The sequence below is a fragment of the Nanorana parkeri genome, unplaced genomic scaffold (assembly GCF_000935625.1).
Source record: "Nanorana parkeri isolate BGI_ZX_2015 unplaced genomic scaffold, ASM93562v1 scaffold349, whole genome shotgun sequence".
NCBI lineage: Eukaryota > Metazoa > Chordata > Amphibia > Anura > Dicroglossidae > Nanorana > Nanorana parkeri.
This window is the reverse complement of record NW_017306617.1, coordinates 176,505-200,476: the sequence shown is the minus strand read 5'-3', so window position 1 is coordinate 200,476 and position 23,972 is coordinate 176,505. Positions and strand designations below refer to the sequence as shown.

At 38.7% G+C, this 23,972-nt stretch overlaps 1 protein-coding gene across 2 annotated transcripts in view; it reads right to left on the bottom strand.

Annotated features, from left to right (window-relative positions):
• Window positions 1–23,972, bottom strand: part of GRIA3 (glutamate ionotropic receptor AMPA type subunit 3) — a 240,127-nt gene that overhangs the window by 140,395 nt on the left and 75,760 nt on the right. For both annotated transcript variants that reach the window (XM_018558629.1, XM_018558630.1), the window contains exon 3: window positions 19,672–19,911. In XM_018558629.1, the coding sequence (XP_018414131.1) occupies window positions 19,672–19,911 (240 nt within the window). The remainder of the gene's footprint in view (window positions 1–19,671; window positions 19,912–23,972) is intronic.

The following is a 23,972-nucleotide window of genomic DNA, read 5'->3' as shown; positions in this document are numbered from 1 at the left end:
CTCCGGCCACTTGCAGAGAGATCAGCGTCCCTGGTTACCAGCTAACCAGTGACACTGATCTCCAGACAGCCCAACTCTCCCGGGCGCTCCCGCTCCTGGCCGCTCAGGAGAGAAACACTGCTTTTTCCTTTTTTTATTCTGACATGGAGCCGTTGGCCATAGGAATGCATTGCTAGATTTCTATTGGCTATTTCAATTTGCAATAGCCAATAGCAAACTAACTATTGTACCCGCCCACTGCTGCAGTTCTCCATCAGGTCCCCACTAGAGATTGACAGCAGCAGAGGGCGGGTGCAATAGCTAGTTTGCTATTGGCTATTGCAAATTGAAATAGCCAATAGGAAGCAAGCAATGCATTCCTATGGTGAAAATATTTATTTATTTATTTATTTTGACGGCAGCAGAACCGCCGGCCAATAGAAAACAGTTGGGCGGAGCCAGCTGTCACTGCTAGCTCCGCACAATCGTTTTCTATTTATTTTTTAAACTGTTTTTCTGTTCTGCTCGGTCACACAGAGGGACTGAGCAGAACAGCCGAGCCAAATGCCGCTCAGCGGCATTCGGCTATTCACTCACTGCTGTTCGGCATCTATAAGAATAGACCAAACAGCAGCAAGTTGCCTACCGGAGGTTCGGCTTAGCTGATCCAGATGCTGAGCATGTTCGGCCGACCCAAAGCCACACGATATACGGCTGAAATCAGCCGTACCAGCCTGAAGTGAATAGCCGAACGGCGTTCGGCTCACTTCGCTTCAGGTCGGTTGTCACTCGGCTGCCTACGGCAGCTTAGTGAATAGACCCCTAAGTTTTTCCAAGGTTAAATAACATGAAGCATGAGTATGTCACTACATATTGTGGAGGGGGAGAAGGAAGAGCAGAGAACAGAAATCCTAATTTTAATTGTACATATTAAGTGGTTGACAGAGTCTATGTAGACATTAATTTGCAAAGATTTGATGTAGTTCCTGAGATTTAGGTTAATTGGAGAAGCTCACAGGATGATGTAAATCCCTAGTGGTATAAATATGTTTTATTAATATTTTAAAAATGTCCTCTGTTTTTTTTCTAAATTAGGAAGGTAGTGTTAATCTAAGATGAATATTTTCATAACTTCATTGGTACAATAGACCTGGGTAAGTCTTTCAAATAAATTGTTATATCAGAATACGTTATTCATTTAATGATCTTAGTTTGCTAATCAGGATTTAATTGTATTAACTTGATTATTAAACTATGCATATAGAGATTCTTGAGCGCACCTATGGTCACAAAATATTTAATTAGCTGGCTGCCACTTTGCCTAATCTCTACTTTTAGATGCCTGAAACATACAAGCACATTCTTCCAGAGCACCCCAAAACATACCGTGCACTCTGTATTGCAAATGCCAACCAATCTACTATAGTGCTAAGTTGTTTCCACCCTCACCTCACCGCATCTAGCTATTGATCTGTGAGACCACCCTTCACAGTGATAGACCAACCGTGAGGTAGGGTATGTAGGAGGGGGCAGATCAGAGCCTACCACCATAGTAGCTTGAACGCTACTTTCATAATAAGAACATCACTGAATATGACAGACAGGCACTTGGGGAAGTCTGCTATTTAATGTAATAATATTATTTGATGCCCACAGGATTGCCCTACAATAAACCTGTCACAAACCTGCACAACTTAGGCTATCAATATTAGGATAAAAATTAGTATGCAGAAGTTACCTTCAGCAAAAATAATATGTCAAACAAAACGAAATGTTTTGACGAAATTCGCTTCCTTCAGCCATGGCTTAAGGTTGTATAAAGGAATTCTCCATTTGCGTTCAAGTACATTTCAGTGAGCAAAGCTGTCTGACTACTTCATCGAGTAATAAGGGAGTATTACTTGGACAATCTGGAAACACTAACATAGAGATTTTACTATTCTGTAGAATTTAAAGCAGCTGGTATGTGATGTAACATGCCAACGTCCACCCAACACTGAAATTTCCGATTTTGACACACTTGTCCTTTACTGGAGTATAAAAAAAATGCCAAAAAATTATTTTGTTGCAATATGCGCAGCTAATATTAGCAGGAAAGAGAACAGAGCAGGCAGATGTTATACTGCATCTCAGTAATATTATGTGCAGTGATGTGCACCCTGCAACTCAAATAAATCTATCAGTATTCTCCCGGCTCAAATTTATAAATGCACAGCTACAGATTTGGGGAAATCATTTCCATGTGATGAGCTTCAGCTGGTTAAACTGAAATGGACTGCAGCTTTCTCCTGCAAATTAACCTGCCAGTCAACAAATCAAAGATGAAAAGATGAGTTTGTTATTGAAGCATGACCATCCAGTTAAAGATTTTTAATGAATGCAAAATTCAAGCTCATAATTAAATGCCTTTTTTGACATCTGATTTTAAAAAGAGATACAGTTTACTTAGCTTTCAGAATGTTGTTAAAGTAAATAGGAAATGCTGTTCTGCAGAAAAAAGGTATTTTTTGTACTAATAAAATCTGTAAAAATTTGGATAACCATTAGGGATGCACTGATACTGATACCAGTATCGATATTAGTGCTCATATTGGGCATTTTAATGAGTACTTGTACTCATGAAAATTCCCCAATACCAAAAAAGGCACCAGTGCTTTATTTTTTCAAATTAAAGCGTCTGCCTTAAATCCCATGCTTGCTGGGGACCTCACGGCAGCCTTTTTGGGAACAACGTGGTGCCGATTTACATTGCTTCTGCCAGCACGCACATCTCCCCCTCCTGAGACCCTTCGCACATTTCCCCCTCCTAAGACCCTCCACCCGACACATCAGGCGGGAGCAGAGTGGCAGCATAGAGTATGAAGAAATACATATACTAATATTCTGCATTACTGTATAATGTATTACTAGGATTTGTAGTCCTCTATAGCCAGTGTCATTCTGCATTGCTGTATAATGCATTGCTCGGATTTGTAGTCCTCTATAGCTGGGGCCATTCTTCATTTCTGTATAATGCATTACTGGGAATTGTAGTCCTCTATAGCTGATGGTGTTATTCTGCATGTGTTGCTTAGATTTGGAGTCCCTCTACAGCTTTGAGTCAGTGACAGGGCCCTGGTGCTCCACCACTGTCCTAAAATCATTAGTCTGCCATGACACTAAAAAAAAGGTATCAGTAATTGGTACAATCTGGAAAAAATGGTATCGGTGCATCCCCAATAACCATGATAAAGTAGCTTCAACACTCATCTTATAGTGTATCTATAACCAAGATTATTGTTTTACTTTTGCATAGAGTAGGGTAAAAAAAACTATTGTCATATTTTTGTCTGTTTCCTGGTGGGGAAATTTCCTTCACTTCCTGTCCTGGAGACACAACAGGAAGTGAAAGCCTCTACAAAGTGAGGCACAATGCTATTTAGACAGCAGTCACTGGAAAAGGTTTCCCCATTGGAAGATTTCCCCGCACCTCATGTTCTGCTGAGAACTGTAACATTTTGTGTTTCTTATCACCTTCTGCCTCAATAACAATGGTCAGCAAGATAAATAGAGCAAATAGCAAGAATGAATCCCTCCAGCAGGGACACAGATAGCAATTAAACAATTATGCAAAAGGAAAAGAAAAACTTTGGCTATAGATATGAAACCGGTGGATTCTTTTTAGGCATACCGGGAAGGGTGATACTATCTCTCATTTATTAAATGAATGATGTTTTATCAGTGATGTTTTATTTCTCACAGTAGATGTAGGAATTAAAGTGCCACAACAATTAAAATAGTTCAGATACAACTTTAGTCCACTAGGGTCAGGGGTAAAATCGAGTAGAATAGCCAACAGGGAACTTAGCTCAGATACTGTACTTCTAGGATCACTTTCTCTAGTGCAGCCTAGCCAGACGGGACATTTACTAGTCAACAGAATTATTTTGGTTCTATTTCTAGTGCCTCTCCAGTTGTGCATCCTCAATTCATCAGGGGACAATCCTGACACTGGTTACCTCATCAGCATCACTCTCCACTCTGTCCTGTTTATTGGCAGTTGGACCTCACTAACTGCTCCCATAATACTCTGTTATCCCTCCATAAGCCTCAGATACAGAGGGTCTTCTTGAAGTAGAACAATTGCACTTTTTATTCATCGATCACAAATATTCATTACCTAGTACTTGCAGGCTCTTCTATGCACACTATCCCTTCTGTTGCCTATTTCACAGTCTCTTCACACACACACAGCTTTTTCTTCAGTTTCTGTAACCAGTACCTGCCTCATTCTCTATTCACATGATCTTTAATAGGTGCTTTTGGAATAATAGGACATCCACAGGATTAAATATGCTGAAAATAAACTTTAACTTTACTTTAGGCAAAAATCTTTTAAACATTTAACAGCAGATTCAATGTGAGATTCAATCAAATCATCTTCACATCCCTGTCTCTTTTTTAGGTGCACTCTCTTTGAGGTAACAAGTTACAGTTGAATTAACATAAATAGAAAAGTACTGACATGTTCACCAGATTTCATTTATTAAAAAAACATAATTTGGGGGAAATTTATCAAAACTGGAGCAGACAAAATCTGGAGCAGTTGCCCATGACAACCAATCAGCATCCACATTTCATTTTCAAAGCCTAACTGAACAAACTGAAGAGAGATGCTGATTGGTTGCCATAAGCCACTGCTCCAGATTTAGTCAGCTCCAGTTTTGATAAATCCCCCCAAATGAGTTTACTCTTCTGCACATTTTCCACCCAAAAATCCATGCTTTCCACCATGCCGAGCACATTGCAAAGTACTGTACATATAGTAAAAAAATGTGCCCCCTTCCCATTGTATACTTGTAATACTGCACAGCTTGTCTCCAGAAACTTCAATGTGGTCAAACCCTCTCCATCCTGGCTAAACAGCAGGATGTGCTGAATGATAGAAGTGTGCACCCAGAACCCATATGCAGTGCGTTCCCCCTCCCTCTAACAGCAGTGGCTGAACTCAAGAAGAGAGAGTGCATTACAGAGGGCACTGTACATAGGCGCTGTTTGAACAAGCCAGGAGCAGCCTCTGGGAGCACACTTCTAATGTCCGGCCCATGCTGTTGTTTAGCCAGGATGGTGGGTTGACCACCTAGAGGCTTTTGCAGGCACACTGTGCAGGACCTACAATGGGAAAGGGACATCTTTTTTTAACATTTGAACAGTGGTTTGCAATGTGATTGGCATTATGGAAAGCATGGGGTATTTCTGAGAAAATGTTCAGAAAGGTGAAATAACCCTTTAAAATGCATAGATTCAAAAAAATCCAACCCACCAACTGTAAAAAAATAAAGATCAGAACTAATTTGGGTAAACCATCCTCCCCAAACCAGGCTATACAAAGTGAGATGATTTAACTCCCCATCAACTTGTTAACACTCCCCACAACATGGGTTGATCCTCATCCCATGGGATCTCAACAATGATTTTCATAATTGGTAGTTTATATATCAATATAGAGCTTTATTTTGAACCCAGCAGAGGGGTGATCACTTGAAACCAGAAAAATCAGCAAGAGTGGTGGTCCTACTCATATGCCAAATAATTTTTGAAAGATAGGAGGTGGTGTTTAATGTTTATTGTATGATAAAAAAAGTTACCTCTGACATACTCATCTTATTCTTCATACAGGGATAATATCCAAAGTCCCTCGGTAAGAGAGCAAGTGGTACCATGTTCCCCCAGAGCAGGGGACACGGAAAAGTCACTACATTATGATGATTTTTCTCCCTGACCTCAAAGCACGATAGGTCCGCTTCTCAATCTGTCACCACACAAACAGTCTCTCTCGTGAAGTGCTTCCTCTGCTGATTTGAGCAAAGATTACAAATCATCAGAAACAGCAGCTGTTTTTAAGGTCTCCTTACAGAAGAATAACTGTATCCCTTAATGGGACCCCTAACAGATACACATTTAGGGCTCTTATTACTTCCTCTTTATGCTATATCATTTAACAGATTACTAGGCTCCCATTCCTTCCAACAGCAAATTGAAGTCTCATTTGCATACATTTATAAGTTTATGTGAAAACTACAATTTTCACAAATATCCACAAATATTTGGATTTGGAACCCCTATTTTATTAATATGTGAGAAGCATGTTTTAATTAGGTCCACTCTGCTGACTGGTAGGACTGAGCCCTAAGAGATCTGTTGATATTGTGTGCTTGTAATGATTACTCCTCCTTCTTCCATCTCTTTTACTAGTTAAACAAATGATAGGATTCTGGGTATTGCTTTTTTCACTAGAAAAAAATTAAAATGAAACCTCTCAGTTTACAGAGTAGTCAAAAACAAAAACAATGCCCAAGCTGTACAATCCTGTAATGTAGCCGCTGCTAATAAAGTTTATGGTTTATTTGGAAAACCTGCATATTTTCTTCAATATTCATCTGCTGCATTCCATGGCCAGAGTTTGTGAAGAGTCACCACTTACAATAGAGAAAAGCTCTGCATTTCTTTTATTCAGAGAAAATAAAACAAACTTGAATTGTCTGCTGTACCTATTTCCTATTTATTTTCCTACAACACTGAAAAGTCTCCTATTTACCCTTTACCTGTGCTACAGAACTACGGTACCTTCCAGTAATGGCACCATTGAGTAGAAGATGAGTTAACAAGCTAAGAAGATGGGCACCAAACAAGGTCAGTCGATCTAGCAGGGGTTTATCAGAGTTGTACTTTACTTTAAAATTTGTAGTAATCAAAGTGTCACTGTCAGAGTAAAATGTAGTATAAACCACTGAAAGAGAACAGTGTTAAATAGTCTATATAACGATTTGATATACCAATTCATATATGAAATTACAATGATGTATAAACATGTTGTATTAAAGGAGAAGTATTGAGAAGTACTGGGAGAGTAAAATATATTATTTCCAATACTTAGAGCTGGCGTGTGACACTACAGATGTCACATTCTGTCTGTAGAGATCGAGAGCTGAGTGATCACAAACCGCTGATCGCTCAGCTCACAGTCTTCTCCCTGCTGGTAGTCACCCCTCCCCGCAGGAATTACCCTCTATGTTCCTCCAGAGGACATTGGAGGGGACAGATGGGGAGTGGGAGGACACAGCTGGCTATGGTTCTAGAGAGGCAAGTCTCGCTGTCAATCAGGCAGCGCAGTGGATCTTTCCCATCTGTAGGGTGACGCTGTGCTGTCAGCAAATAGTGGGCAGTATCCCACTATATGCTAACTTTGGGTCACAGGAGTACATTAGTAAATGTACTCTTGTGACCCAAAAGAGAAAAAAAAAAACGTTTTGGCTTTACTTTCTCTCAATGTAAATATCGTGTATTTTTGTTCTTATTATCTATTTATCATAATATGTTTGGCTATATGAAGGGCATTTATAAGGAACTTGATAGTAGGTTATATCAAGGATTAATGATGCAAATGCCCTTTGTTGGAATCGGTTTGTACCTACTGCAAGGTGTCCTTGTTCAACCTCCTGGACCCAATAGTGCAAGCTATGGAACACATTAATATAGATACATTTAATTTGTCTGTTCTGTGTTTTAAGAACAGAATATTATATGTATTCTACAACACTGAAACTGGAAAATGAAAAGACACTTGCTAGCTGACTACACAGACTGTAATCATTAGAAAGTGTTACATGTCTGTCCTCATTATAGGAACCATTTTGGTGGAGCTAATTACACAGTGTTTGGTGACCTTAATATGCACAGATCAATCAGAGGTTCAGTCTTTTTACAGATTCAAATGTGCTAATATTAGATTGTGTTCTCCTACAGGTTTGCAGATTGTTGTCTCTGGAGGCAAATATGTCTCCTGTAAGAATTTTTTTCTGAGCTGTGTAGTTCTGCATGTCATTTGTATAAGTCTAACAACACTGAATGGATGGCTGGCTCTTTTAAACGTTGCATAAAAGAATTTACGCTTTCTGTCAATTGCCGACACAACAAAGGTAGAGACGCCTACATATAATAATACAATACAACATACATGTATCATAATGAACCCCCCAAAGAGAAATAATTAAGCATGTCCCAGTGACCCGGCATCACTTTAGGGGCATGGTCTGTCAGCCCTGCAAACAGCTCTGGCAGTAGACTACACATGGTTGCCTGGTAACAGGCCTATCTGCATCAGAAGATCTAGGGGATGTGGCACAAAGGAGAAGTCAGCTACACATATGAAGCATAAAGGTTTAAAAGGGAACACTGCGTGACACACTCACGTTGAATATTATCTTTGAAATGCATTCAGAAATTAATTAATCCTCACCATTGTGGATAATTTTATATTTTTTAATATAAAGCATTGCAGCTGATTTATTTATATCATGCAAAAAGAGTCACATGCACCAGTGATAAACCCTGACTGTAGAAATTCTACTGCACGTTTTAGGAATTCATAACTACAGTACACCTTCACACTGATTATCTTGAATGGGTTTACTAAATGTTTATGTCAAAAACCAGGAAAGGTCAAACCAGAACCTAATACCTATGATTGTACTTTATTATTAATAGTTTAATTACCTGAAATATACCCTGTTTCCCCAAAAATAAGACCTACCCCGAAAATAAGACCTAGTACTATTTTTGGGAATTGCTAAAATATAAGACCTACCCTGAAAATAAGACCTAGTTGTGACCATTCCCAGGGCCGGTGGTGACACAAGGGGGAACTTGAACAGCCACGGGAGAGGCAGGAGAGAATCAGCGGTGCCTACGAAACCAGCTCTAGAGGAAGCAAGGCGGCCCCAGAGGGAGCAGAGCCGCATAAGCCGTTGCCTCCTCTATAGCGCCGGCTCCTGTCACAGGCGGAGTGATACCAAATGCACTCCGTCTGTGAGGAATCGATAGTGAAAGCGCGCTTCGCTTATTCTGGCCAGTGATTGGTTAGCAAATTGCTCTTGGAAAGGTACGGCACCCCTGATTGCCCTGATCACCATATTTTTGTACATGAATACATGGAGACTGTTGTACATAAATAAGTGTGGATTGTTGTACATTTAAAAAAAATGTAAAAAATAAGACCTACCCCATAAATAAGACCTAGTGTGTTTGTTTGAGCCAAAAAAAGTGTCTTATTTTCAGGGAAACACGGGTATCTTTATGTTACTTTCTCATATTCCCATGTTGACCTGAAATCAATCTTGGAATGAGAATAGCAGCACTGGGAACTGCTTTGTATGGTTGTAGGAAGTTCACAGAAAGAGGACAGTAGGGTGATGCTCAGTCTTTGTAGAGTGACTAGGGCATCGAAAAGGAGATGACCAAAAAAATCCCTGGAGCTATAGGCTCTGAAAACTCCTTTTATATAATATGGCATGGATGAATGACAAGGTTGGCTAAACCAAATGCGCCATACGTAATCTATAGATCTGGCAGACTGTTTGCAGGACTGCTATAAGGACCGGGACATGGACATAGTGTACTGGCAGAACAAGTCTGCACCCAGAAATCTGCAAGCATAAAACTGAGTGTAACCATACACTTTTAGAAAGGTCATTTTTGTAGAAACAAAAAAAAGATAGATTTTGAGGAACTTAAAACTCCATCTGCTTAATAAAGCATAAGTTGAAATTAGTAGTAAAGTGCACCTGAGACCAGGCTATGCCTCAATGTAAATAAACACAGCTTCTGAAAAAGTTGTTTAAACATCCAGCATATAAAAAGCAAGGTCTGAAGCCACTTAAACTGATGTTAAAGTCAAAAGGTCTTGAGGCCATTTCAAATACCAATTACATCACTTACATCACTTACAAAGATGAGATTCAGGAGATGCTGCTCCTTGATGTTTAATAGTTTTAGTTTTCTGCAGAATTAGCTGGTCTCTTAAGCACTGGCACTGATTTCCTGTTTTAGGATGGCTCCTCTACCTTGCAGGGTGCTATGAAGTCACCATTGCATGTGCTAGTAAGCTGTGTGTGTTACCACAAATACAGGCACATCAAGGCAGTTCACTCCCCTCCTCCCTTCTTCAAGCTAGTAGATGGAGAGCTGCTGGAGATTGTTCTGTCCACTGTGATCTTGTACTGGACAGAAAATAGATCCTCTAATTGTTGGATACTACTACACAGAGACAAAATTCAGCAATCCAGCCACCTTAATTAATAGACTGATTAACACTGAACGACACTGGAAAAAATCCAGAACAATCCAAAAACTCACAATTTGCTAATTTGCATGATGTGTCAATTAAGTTGCACATAGCTGATACCAACTCCATGGATTAATTCACTGCCTAAATATATACAGCATCTATTCTTGGAAGAAAATGTGTGTTTTGGGCTACATCTAATATCCTTAGAGTTTCAATGGAGAACCCAAAGGTTTGTGAAATAGAATAATTTTTTTTGGAATGCCGTCTACAAAACATACAGGTTCTGAACTGGTACAAACTACACCTGAAGAAATAAAGCTCTTAAGGAGTTTAATTAGATCAGGTAGCCTAAGAGCTAGAACTCTTGAACTTCAGTTCCAGTGTCAATACTATCCCTGTTTGAACAGAATCCACATCCTCCAGAGAATCTCTAAATGCAGTCTTTACAGAAAGACAAGAACTCGATGAGAAAACAGTAGTAGCATTTACTTTCTACTTATTTGCAAAAATATTTTAGGCTCCTGAAAATACTTAACATCCTTTGTTACAAAGCAATACGTTGTGTGCATCCTCACACATTCTCCTACATTCTTAGAAATGGTAAAGTATAAAAATTTATCATCCCTCCATAAATATCATTGAACAGAATATTGAGTTACAGTGTTCTGCAAATGCAGTGAAGCATCCAGGAGTTTAGGTTGCTTGATTATACTGATTCTTTATAGCTCTGGGTGCACCTCTGTGTTGGCCATAAGCCCAGAATCTTTCAGATGGCATATGGACCCAAAGAAAGTTGCATTTCTCCTACACTGAAATAAATTCTTCTGTGATATAAATAATGCTATACTGTATACATTTATACTGATGGGGTTTATGGCTTTTTTCTATCCAAAGCATGCTCAATCAGGTAATTTTAGAATTAGGTTGAATAAAAGAATAGAAGAAGGTTCTATGTGGCAGGTTTAAATGACTTAATAACTGTAATTATTATATCTACAAGTGTAAAGGCTTTAGAATTGTGGTTCTATTATGGGTCTGAATAACGTGAAAGGTGTTGTCTGCCAACAGCAGAAGATATTTTGTGTCTAAAAGAAAATAATCAAACATTTTTACCGCGATACTGTAAAAACCAAGCACTTTCCTGTACTCCAACTGGGCTTTATTTATCATTGTATCACAGATAAGAACTGTCTGTACTGCCCTATTGCAACCAATTAAATTCCAAACTCTCCTACACTTTTCATTGCAGGTTTGAGTATTATTCATGGCTCTGTGGCCAATATGGCTAGTCCCCATTTCAGAAACTACCAGCACCAGACGCCTGATGCCCAGAACAAATCTAAATCATACAATCTGTGCTGAGTTTAATCTTCCTAAATAAATGTGATGACTATAGAAAGCATATTGTCATGCAGTTTATGCTGCCCCATGGCATAAAACCATATTTCCATTAGTGAATTCGAACTTTAGAACATGGGAAAAGTTTGAATTTGAACTCGAACTCAATGCAAGTGTATGGGGTTAGAACTTTGAAAATCAGTTGACCCCATTTTGAAGGCTTGTATGCAATTTATTGGATATAAAAAGGGTATGGGGATTCAGGCACTGCCCTGGGGGACATGAATCAATGAAATAAAATTAAAAATACAGTTTTTAAAGGAGCAGTGATTTTAACATCACTTAAAGTGAAACAATAAAAATGAAAAACGCCTTTAAATATCGTGCCTGGGGGGGCCTTAAACTGTCTGTAAAGTGGCACATCTGTGCAATGTATAGAATCTGCTGCAGCAAAAATTACATTTGTAAAGAAATAAATTACATTTAAAAAGAGAAAAAAAAAAGCATGCAGTTCCTCTTCCCAAGCAATACCAGACGATTTAGGTCTGGTAGGAATGTTAGGAGGGACCCCATGTAAAAAAAAAAGAAAGTGTGGGGTTCCCCCCAAAAGTCATACCAGACCCTTAAGGTCTGGTAGGAATGTTAGGAGGGATGGGGACAAGGGCCTCTTCCCCACAGGCCCTGGGGTGTTGGTTGTGGGGGTGCGGGCAGCGGGCTTATTCACATCAGGTTACCCCTTTAATAAAGAGTCACCCAGATGCCTCTTGTGAATGAGTAAGGGGTACCTGTACCCCAACCCATTCACTAAATGGCTAAATAAAACTGTAAATTAAAAGACCAGACTTAAAAAAAATCCCTTATTTGAAAAAAATACAAAAGAAAAGGTTTTGACAAGCCTTTTATTTAAAAAACAAAAATGGATCCACCAACATAATCCAGGGTCAATCATGACATCCAGCGTTGTCCGCGACGACGATGACTCGACGAAATAAAAAATAAATAGAAATAATAATTTTTTTCCTTAAAACGACTGCCATCCTGTCCGCCACAGAATGGCATTTTGACAGATGCCGGCAACATACAAACAATTGGGCGGAGCTAGCGGTGACAGCTAGCACCGCTCAACTGTTTACAGTTGTACGGTATCTAACAGGTGAGCAATGATTGGGCAAAGTCATCGTGACTTTGCCCAATCATGGCTCTTACAGAGTACTGAGCCCTGATCTTGCACCTGACCTGTGGTTAGGTGCAAGGCTTTGGCCAATCAGTGCTTTACAAGGCACAGTGCCTTGTGGAGCACTCAGCGGGAGAACAGCCCGCCGAACACCCCGACGGTTTGTGTGTTCGCCGGGCACACGAACTGCCGATGTTCCAGTCGAACTCATGTTCGACTGGAACATCGAGACCATGCCTAATTCACATTTAATTCTCCCATCCTACTGTAAAGGGAAAATTTGATTGGTTGCTATAGACTATTGCATGCTCTGAATTTAATGGCTTGTGTACATGGGAACATTCAGGATGTTTTCAAGTGCATTTAGCTTGCATTGGAGATACACAACTGATTCCCCTGTTTTTGTATTTGAATATATTGCACTTGACATCAGTTTAAACTATTTCTTAGTTTAGCCAAAGGTACTATTAACCTTCTTCTGGCATGCTTCTGATCTCCTTCTAAGCTGTTTTTTTATTCCCATTTATTTGCATGGAGAGAAAAGTGGTTCTGACATCAACAAATGGTGTACACAAGTCCTGATGCTTATGGTAATATAAATAATTTGTTTTCTTCCCAGCTTTAATATTGGTAGTTTTTGGATATCAGACCTTCCACAGATGGTTTCAATCTTTTGGCTGTTAATGGCTGAAGAGAAGTGTAGAGAGAAACCATGTGTTCTATATTCACAGTTGATATGTAAAACATCAGGATCACAATATGCTATTTGGGATAGGGGATGGTGGCCAGCGTTCCAAGAATTGGCAGCAACACTCACATATATATGTCATTGTTACTTTCAAGCAGCACGTTCTGTGATCATATGCAGAAGGGTAAAATATTTTTGAAAATAACTAGAATCTTTTAGATTTTTTCTCCATGTGCTTTGAGTGAATTCCTCTCAGACCCAAGCTAGTGTAAATATTGCTCTGTTTACATTTAGCTTGTCTGTGTCCGCACTGTTCCTCCATGCCAGTAGTGAGGACCAGAAAGGCATAAGCACCACATACCTATTTAATTCAATATCTTTCCTGTCAGAAGATTTCCATTTTAATTTCTATGCTGCAGTGAATTAATGCAAGCATTGACTACTAGAAACTGATAGATGGTTTTTTTTGTACCTTATTAACCCTCTAAATCGTTTTCATATTAGATTCCAAACAATACATATTAATACAAAAAGCAGCACAATAAATCTATCTCAGAACACAGAATACAAAGTAAATTTGCAAAAAAAAGGACATAGGCTCAGGTTTAGAATGTCACAGGTTTAGAGGGGTGACATACTGACTCTGACTGACTCTGTTGGACTCATTCAATGAAGAGTGTTAATTCTTAATTGCAGTACCCATAGCAGCCAATTATAATTTAAATGATACTGATCTGACTTTAGCAAAATACATTCAGATTGGTTGTATAAAGTACAAATGTGGGCTCTATGTTCTCCTCCTAATACACCCCTCTCCACCTCTTGTGGCCTGCTGCTGTCTGCATGTTTTACTTTTTTCATTTTATACTGACCATTTCCTCCTTATCTTTTTCCTCTTCTCTAGGTTTGTCAGCCCTTAAGGGTGCAGAGAAAAAAGTCTATGCACCAGTATAGTGTGAATATAGAGTGCCATGATGATGCCGTGACACCCTGTATTTACAGTGGAGTCCAGTAGTTTTTGGGGGTTGGATATTATTTCACCTGGAAGACTGGGGACATCTTGTGGCCCAGAAAAGGTACTGCAAGGGACAGCTTCAGATCAAAGTCAGTATTGCAGCCAGAGCTTTTCTCTCTTGGTTTTTTTTTTTTTACATAACACTTGGGAGACATTTTTATAGTTTAGCCTGGAGTTGAACTTTAAGAACTACCATGGAAAGGAAAACTGTGTTGTTCGAAGTATTGAGCCTGGTTTTACCAACTCCTAGTTTTGAAAATGCTAGCTGCCTGCCTGTAAAGCTAATCTAGTACCTTAAATACTGATCATTGTTGATGACCTGAAACACGTATAAAGTGTAGATAAAGGTTCTGACTTTATTCCTACTTTGCTTGCTGCATACCTGTTCCGGCTCAGTAGCCGGGAAAGAACTAAAGCCTGAGACAGCCAGATGACAAACATTTTCAAAAAGAGGTCTGAATTGGCAGTCTTATTTTTTTAATCAAACCTCCCTGGATGACACGAGGAAGTAACATTTTATTACAATTACAATAAAAAGTTTTAAATAGTTTGGGATTAAGTTATAAAGGAGTAACATAAGGTGGACATGAAACAATCAATCACGGGAAGTAGAAACTCCTTGCAAGTTATTTGTTGTCTGTTAACTTCACTTTATAAAATAAAGCCCATTGCTAATAAATTGGGCATCTTCAAGATCTGTTGTGTGGTCAAGGGAAGAATGAGTTAGGAGTGTACATAAAACTACTGGGTCCTACCTAATGCTCTAAAAAAAAAAACACATTTCCCCCATCAAGTTTGGCCTCATCTGTTTCCCAACTGTCTCTCAATCAGGGGAATGTATTTAGGGGAGTGGTTTGGACAAACCAGGTTGCAATGTCATTATCGACAGATGCATTGTTACAATGTATCACAATTTATTTTTATTTTTTTTGTAAACTTATTGAAGTGTTACAAAATAACACTTGATTCAAGTCTATTCACTGCAGCACCTCAATGTAACATTGTGGTGTTAACAGGACACATTGGAAACAATTGTTTTTTATGTGCCCTTGCATTAAGCCTTTGTTGATTTTTGCAGATCAACACAGCTCAATAGAGGTAGTGTGAACAAGTCCTAAATACACTCTTTTGGCTCCAGGCATTTGGAACTGCTTAATACAGATGTGTCAAATGCAAATGAAACAGTGAGCCAAACTGAGTGCAATCATCTTCCATGGGCCATGTTATATCTGCCAAGGGCCACATGTAGTTAATTTCAGGAAAAATATATGTAATTAACATCATTAAATTAATTGCAATTTACAGCAGTTTATTCCAGAAAAATTGTCCTTAACCATTTCTTGAAGTATTCAGCTGCAAAATGATGTGTGCAAGTATAGCCTTTATCAACTAGATTACAGCTGGAGTCTCATTCATCTTAAATTCGTAACTCCATAAAACTGTCCCTTGAATGCTTCATACTCAGGTGAACAACTGTAAAATTCCTGCAGTATTTTCTTATAACATATATGCATGAAGTAGAATGATTTGCAGCCATTTACGCATATTCATTGTCCAGACACCCCTTTTACCTGCACAGAGATACTCATTGTGATTCTGATTCACCTCAATCATTGCTCATCCCAATCTTTCTCAAGCTGTTGTAGATTATAACATCTTTACAGTGTTATTCTTGCTCAATCCTGAAATAGTACATTCCACAAGGGCTTGTTAAATCGAGACCTGAATTCACAAAGCCCTAGTTAAATGTATTACAGCTTAACCCTATTTAGATACCATTGTCCTCAGTGAGCTTTAATGGTTTTAGTCAATCCTGGATCTGCTGTTACTTTCATGAATATACATTTACATTACAGATCAGTCCCTGTTATCCATTAATATGAATATATGTATGAGGTGTTTTATATAAATTGCTCTGTCTTCAATTAGTATAAAAGTGAATAGGTTAGAAAACCTGCCTATTTTAATTAGAGAAAGTCTATGTAGTTTCAAGATTAACAAATAAAAAAATACAAATAGTTTTAAACCATATGCAGCTTGCAAAAGAGATGATAATTAATAGCAGCACTGCCTAGTTTTAACTCTAACCAGCCTTCCAAAGAATGTAAGCATTCCTTTTAAAGTTAAAGTTCATTCCTTCCAGACTGCCATTTTTGTAAGTATAATATTCATTCTTTCTTATTGACAGGCTGTATTTTGTACACTAATTGCAGCTGCATCTTGAAGAATTGTGACCCCCACAATGCATTAGTACTTGTAAAAACTGAAAACATTCTAAAGCAGCCCCCCCGTCCAAAAGAGACAACTGAGCTGATTTACTAAGGGCCCTTTTATACTAGGCACCTTGGGACCGCACTGGCAGCCTTGCCCAGCACAGTCCCAACACATTTTCTGCCTTATTTTCAATTGGCACAATTTACACCACTGCACTAAAAAAAAAGTGCTGAATACATATCTGAAAAATCTGATAGTACAACTGTTGAGGCTGAACACAATGACAGGAACCAGCTTGACACCAATAAGTAGTATGCCTGTGATTAAAGGCCCTCTTGAAGGAGGTCAGGGAGAGCCTTAAAGTAGTATTAAACTCCCAAACTTTGTTTAAATAAAAAATCCCAATCCAAAAAAAATATATGTACATGGCTGTGCAAAGTATTTCTTGCCACGTTTCCCCACATGTTTCCATACAGCTGACTCCAACTCTCTCAGCGCCACTTGCCTGAACTCCCTGTCCCGTACAAGATTATAAGGGACAGCACAATCTCCAGCAGCTGTCCATCGACTAGCTTGAAAAATGGAGAAGGGAGAAAGAAGAATGGAGGAAACAGTGGAAGCGAGGGAAAGGGGAGTGACTGACCTTGCTTTGTTGTGCTAGCCATTCCCCTGTGCTGTGCTTTGCTGTGCCATAGGATCCTGCAAGGGAAATGAGCCACCCTAAAACAGCATATCATGGCCAGTGCTCAGGGGACCAGCTGATTCTGCAGGAAACTAACGTTTAAACATCAAGAAGCAAAATCCATTGTAAATTATGTAATCAGCATTTGAAATAGTTCAAAACCTTTTGACTTTGATATCACTTTAAACTGAGGAAGTTAATCTATGAATTAAGTTCTAAATGTAAATTGTATTTAGACTGGGTTTAAGAAATGTTAGTAGCTTGCATTTTGGCCATTTTGTTTTTTATTTGGACTTGCTACCTTTAATTTCCCTGTTCCTAAATAAAAGCTACAGTATTTCACTTTAGTTTTAAAATGAAAATCCTGGTAATTTCATTGCTCCCAGCACCCCATCCTCTGCTAAAGCCTAAGATTTGGCAAAAGGAAAATATATATCAATAAATAAAATGAAAACAATAATTCCATATGTCATAAAATGATACATCGACATAGATGATTACAGAATATTAACCTCTTTTAGAGAAATACTTCAGTATATTTGGAATGTTAAGATGCAACATCTTGTGCCCTCCAGCCTTATCAGGGATTACACGAAATATTTATTTTCCACTGAATAGCCGATTATACATTCTGAATGCGTTGATGTTCCATCCAACACAAACAAAGGCTAATTACAATTGATGGACTCTCTCCCACCACTTGTACACATAGATCATCTCAGCTAAATCTCTCAAGGTGCATTCAATGTTTTACACATGGCATAGAAAATGCAATGAAACCAAGTCAAGAAAATTGCAGTTGATTCAGTGAGAAACATTTAATATGACTGCATTCATTATAGACCCATTCTTTTTCTAAGAAAACAAACATTTTGTGTCACAAGTTTGATTGCAGCAAGTTGCTTATGCAAATTATATCTTACAAAGCAGCAAGAGTGATGGAGCTAGAGGTATGAATGAGGGAATAGAAATACAGTAAATGGAACAGGGAGTTTCTGTAGCTGAGTGCACCTTTTAAATAAAAAGCGATATTAACACGAAATAGACCAATTACATGTTGTATGTATATTTCAGATCTGTAAATCTGAAGAAATAAATATAAAAGTGAAATCTATATATCCATACGGAATGTTTATTTGGTAGCACATTTTAAATAAACATGCATAGTGGTGAACTACAGAGTAGGTGGGCAATTTGCTGATCCACATGCAAATGTGTATGGAAAACAATATACTAAGCAGGGCTCCATCACTTGTGTACAGCATTTCTTATAACACTGTAGAAATGACACATACCACATGCTGCAATCATAGACGTATGGTTTGCGTCATTATTATGGTCTTATATAGAATTAGGTGTACAGATAGTGAAACATTTCAGTAGTTTAGATGCACTAGTGGCATTTCCAGGTGTATTTTACTGAATTTAGGGGCAATTCCCTAAAAAAAGATTTATTTTATTTTTTGGTAAATAAAACAGGATTGAATTAATAAAAAGATATATATTATGTCTATTAGAGACTCCTGTAGTGAAATCCCTGCACCTGGAACAAGCATGCAGGACAGGAGATCACGCAAGGTAAGCAACTCAGTAGGTAATGAAGCAAGGATGAGGATGATACCCCTAGAGCTTGCACTATTAGAAAGAGCAATATAAGCTGCCATAATTCTGTACTGAAATACTTCACTTAATGTAAACTTGTGAGTTCAGCTATCCTTGTAAGGTGGCCATTGGTCCACAGAGCAAGTGCACTAAGGGAATAAAGTGGCTTCTATGGCTACTTTTAAGGCCTGTTCACATCTGTGCATTTAGTTTTGGTATTATTTCACATTTTTACAAACAGTAGATGCAAGGATAATCCAAAATGAACTAATGTCTAAATGGGTTGCTCAGATCACTGTGCTGCATTGCAGTGAGACTAGAAAAAAAGGTTCTTCACTAAGGTATTTTAAAAAGACTAACAGGCTCATGAGTTGGAAATAACCATGTCTATCATGGTTTTCAGCAAAAAATATTTGGCTTTATGACTGACTATATTTAAAAAGAAGAAGCCATTACAACCTATCCTTTGTTTCAACGTGTTAGACACATTTTATGGGATTTAATAAAAACTGGCAAATCTGACTAGGAGGATTTGAGTTTGCAAATATCAGAATTTAGTAATAACTGTGCTGACCTTTGCTGAATCCTGAATTAATGCAGCATATAAGGAGGTGTGTCCACTGACTAACCGACAGCTGAAGCTATTGTTAGTGACAAAAAGTGGTTAGTTGATATCACTATTACTTATCAAGACCTACTAACTGCAGCAAGAGAAAACAGTGTGGAAATCAAGCAAGTAATTTTTAATTGTTTTACTACAGATCAGTTGGACAGTTACTATGGATCATATGGACACTTCTGTAGCCTAAAAGTGATGCACACTCAACCTTCACCACAGCAGGTGGTAAATAAATGTAACAAATCACTACTTTACCTCTTTCAGTATCATACAGGTAAACAAATCTCGGCCACTCATAATCATTAAGAAGGTTTAGAATGGCTCCTTTAAGTGCTGGTCTCATTTGAATGACGAACTGTACATCTGCATCTGTTGGGAAGCTGGGAGTGATGAATGAAGTGTGGAGGGCTCCACAGAAAGACGTCAGAGTGTTCATGGACATTTGATCGTAGAACCCAAAGATGGCGTATACACCACGGGAAAACTGAGAACAAACTGGAGAAAAGAAAATGGAAAAATGTAAATAACTGGCAAAAAGTATAAAAATTAAAACAGCAGTGCAGTGCAAGAATTGACTTTGAATGCAGTTAACTAATTGGCTCTGAGGTTATGAGAATACACAAAACAACTAGTAAAGACGTCTGCTTTAAATTTAAAATAAAACGAAAAAACTGTTATGGGTAAATAATAGGTATGTTCAGATACCAAGTACGTACTTGGTACAAGTACAAATACATTTCCAGCTTCAAGACTAGACTAGAGAAAAATTCATAATTTAGGAGGCAGCTGTAATTTTTAAGGAGCATACGGAGCTCCTGGGATTTGTGCATCCCTGTTTTAATGTATGATTTTTTAAATAAATATATGCACCGATACCATTTTTTCAAGTACAACTACTGATACTTGTCCAAGTACTTTCAGATACAAGTACTGATACATTTTTGTTTATTGTCATGTGACAGTTTTTCTAAAACAATACAGACTAATGATTTCAGGACAGTGGTGGAGCGCCAGAGCCAGGTCCCAGCTGCAACCGCTGCAACCCTAGTAGTTCTCGTGAAAATGCTAATTATCGGCACTGGTATCTGAACTGGTAACTAAACATCACTAGTAAATAACAAAAAAGTATTGTTTTTAAGCTTGTACATTGTATGTAAATGTCCTTTTTGTATTTAAAAGTCAGTGTAAAAACCATCTAGTCAGGCAAATATGTCATAGAGTTATTGTCAAAATAACCAAGGCATACTGATGCTCCTATATTTCATCTGGCACATAGGCTTCATTGGTCTTTGGTCAGTGGGATCAAACATTTGAAATGCAAGACAACTATGTTTCTTTTGTAGGTATTCTAAAACACTCACAATCAAGTACATTTTGCAAATAGGACCCTTAAACATCAACTTGAGTAAAAGCTGACTTTCTATTTATTGTTAGACACACTGTCAGCCGTATAAATGTCTCCTCTTAATGGAGTATGACATGCCATGGTTAGGGCAAGAGCTAATACACATGGCTTTCCTCTGATAATCTCTGCTAAAGGGGAGGAACAGCCAGTCTGAACTCGGATGACCATTTCAATGTAGATCACATGACCTAATGCCCAGGCTTTTGTTGAGGGTCAACACAGGAAAAAGCCTAAAAAAGCATTTTCTCTAGGAAAGGTAAATATTTAAGTCCATGCTATCTACATCCTATCAGGCGTGCTCACAGAGGCTTGTGAACAAAGTGGCTGCAACTAGGTGGAGTTAAAACAATTGGAGTTTAACCTGTAAGTAACATCTTTAACTTCCCATAAATATTGTAACTGGGATAATGTATGCTGGTATAGTTGAAGAGTTTGTTCACTACAAACTGTGTCACATGTACAGTATACTCAAATAAAACCATGTAGCTCACGTCCAATGTTAAAAAAACCCCCATAAAGCACCACTGAGGGTCTCAGGTTCAAATCCCAGTCAGAACATTATCTGCAAGGAGTTTGCATGTTCTCCCTGTGATTGTGTGGGGTTTCCTCCCACACTCCAAAGACATCCTGTTAGGTTAATAGGCTCCTATCTAAATCGGCCCTGTATGTATGCATGTGAGATAGGGACCTTAGATTGTAAGCTGCTTGAAGAAAGTACTATTTCTGTGTTTGCAGATGACTCCAAGCTATGTAGCAGAATACAGTCCTTACAAGATGTATCCAACTTATAAACAGACCTGAACGCACTGTTTGATTGGGCATCTATTTGGCAAATTAAATGTAATGTTGATATATGTAAAGTTATACATTTGAGGACTAAGAACATGCATGCTTCATACACAGGGGGTGTACCATTCGGGAATTTAAAGATCGAGAAGAACCTGGGTGTTCTGGCAGATCATAGACTCAATAGTATCACGCAATGCCAAGCTCCAGTTTCTTAAGCAAGCAAAATACTTTCAGAGAAACATAATCCTGCCCCTGTACAAAGCATTAGTCAGACCTCATCTGGAATATGCAGTTCAGTTTTGGGCACCAGTTCACAAAAAGGATATTGTTGAACTAAAGAAAGTACAGAGAAGGGCAAGTAAACTGATAAGAAGCAAGGAGAAGCTCAGCTACGAGGAAAGATTAGGTGAACTGAATTTGTTCTCTCTTGAGAAGATGAGATTAAGGAGAGCACATGATCCCCATGTATAAATACATAAATGGTCCATATAGTTAGTTTGGTATTTAATTTACTTTAAGGTCACTAAAAAGAACAAGGGGACACTCTTTGCATCTGGAGGAAAAGAGATTTAACCTTTGCATACAGAAAGGCTTCTTCACAATAAGAGCTGTGGTGATGTAGAATAGGCTTCCCCAGGAACCAGCTCATGCTAGCTCAGTTACCTGTTTAAAAAAAAAATCTGGATGCATTTGTAAATGCACAGAATATTACTGGATATTAAAATTTTAAGTAAAACACCACAGACTGTTGATCTAGGCAATGTCTAAATGCCTCATGGGATCATGAATTATAATTTTTTCTCTTTTGGAGCAAATTGGACCATGCTTTATAGCGGGTTTTTTTCTATAGGTAGAACTTAAAGGACTTTTTTCAGCATCTCTCTCTCTCTCAAGAATATTAACATAGCTAATGGGTTTCAGTATGAGTCCATAAAGCTACCGCTACAGGCTTGTTATTATTATGGTTCCATCGTTAACATAATGTTTGATCCACTGTACAGCTTTAATTGTATGAGAGTCACAACACTGAACGAAGCCTGTGTTGGGGGTTATGTTTCCGTACTCATGCACATGTTTACACAAGTCTGGCATGTAGCCACATACAGCCATTAACTGCTATGGTAGCCTGTATGCAGCACCTGTGGCTCCCTGACGGGGTTTAGTTTCAGTAAACTTGGGCAAGGTTTTATTTTTTTCAATTCTTATGAGTTTCCTGGGGCCTCAAGTAGAAAATAAAATAAATAAATAAGGGATGTAAATGGAAGAGAAATACTACACAATGCTGTGTTTCCTGTTGATAAAGTAATGTGAGCATACAGTTACTAATTTAGGTAAGTAGCAGTTTTGGCTGGTCCACAAAAGGCGTACTCAGTTTCTTAGCCAAGCGCTGAATAGCTGTTCTGCAGCTCCTCAGTTCACTGCAGCAACTTCACTGAACACTTCGGCTGCACAGTTCTAAGCAAAATGGCAGAGGATTCAGTGTTGCGCCTGAGCAACTGAACGTGCCTCTGATCTCCTAAATACGGGACCAAAAGCGGTTTGATACTGCTGATATTAGCTGATGACCATATGGCCAGATTTCAGTTATATGCTCTGCAGGTCAGTTTTTCTACGAATCCACCATGAAAACATCTTTGTGGTATAACATTTCTAAGTAGAAGCCTACATTTTAAAGAAATATCATGGGATGATGCAACCAGAATAGCCTTATGCCTGCACTAGGCGCAGGATTATATGGCATTTCTGTAATTGCATGCTCATCCATTCAATACTTAAATACATACACGTTCTTGAATTGGGTGGAAATGTTGTGTATAATGGCATTCAAGTGGCATTCAAACTTATAGGGGTCTATTCACGAAGCTGCCGAGGGCAGCTGAGTGAATGACCGATCTGAAGTGAAGTGAGCCGAACACTGTTCAGCTATTCACTTCAGGCTGGTACGGCTAATTTCAGCCGTACATCGGCTGAAATCAGCCGTACATCGGCTTGCTTCGGGTCGGCCGAACATGCTCAGCATGTTCGGCCGACCTGAAGTGCGGAAGGAGTTCGACTCAGCCGATCCAACATCTGGATCGGCTGAGCCGAACCTCTGGCAGGCTTCTCACTGCTGTTCGGGCTATTCTTAAAGATCCCGATCAGCAGTGAGTGAATAGCCAAATGTCGCCCAGCGGCATTCAGCTCGGCTGTTCTGCTCGGTCCCTCTGAGGGAGAGAAACAGTGCTGTGTCCTTTTTTTTTCTTTATTCTGACACGGAGCGATGTCAGAATAGAAAAAAAAAAGAAAATTTCCCATTGAAAAGCATTGGGACATTACTATTGGCTATTTCAATTTGCAATAGCCAATAGTAAACTAGCATTGT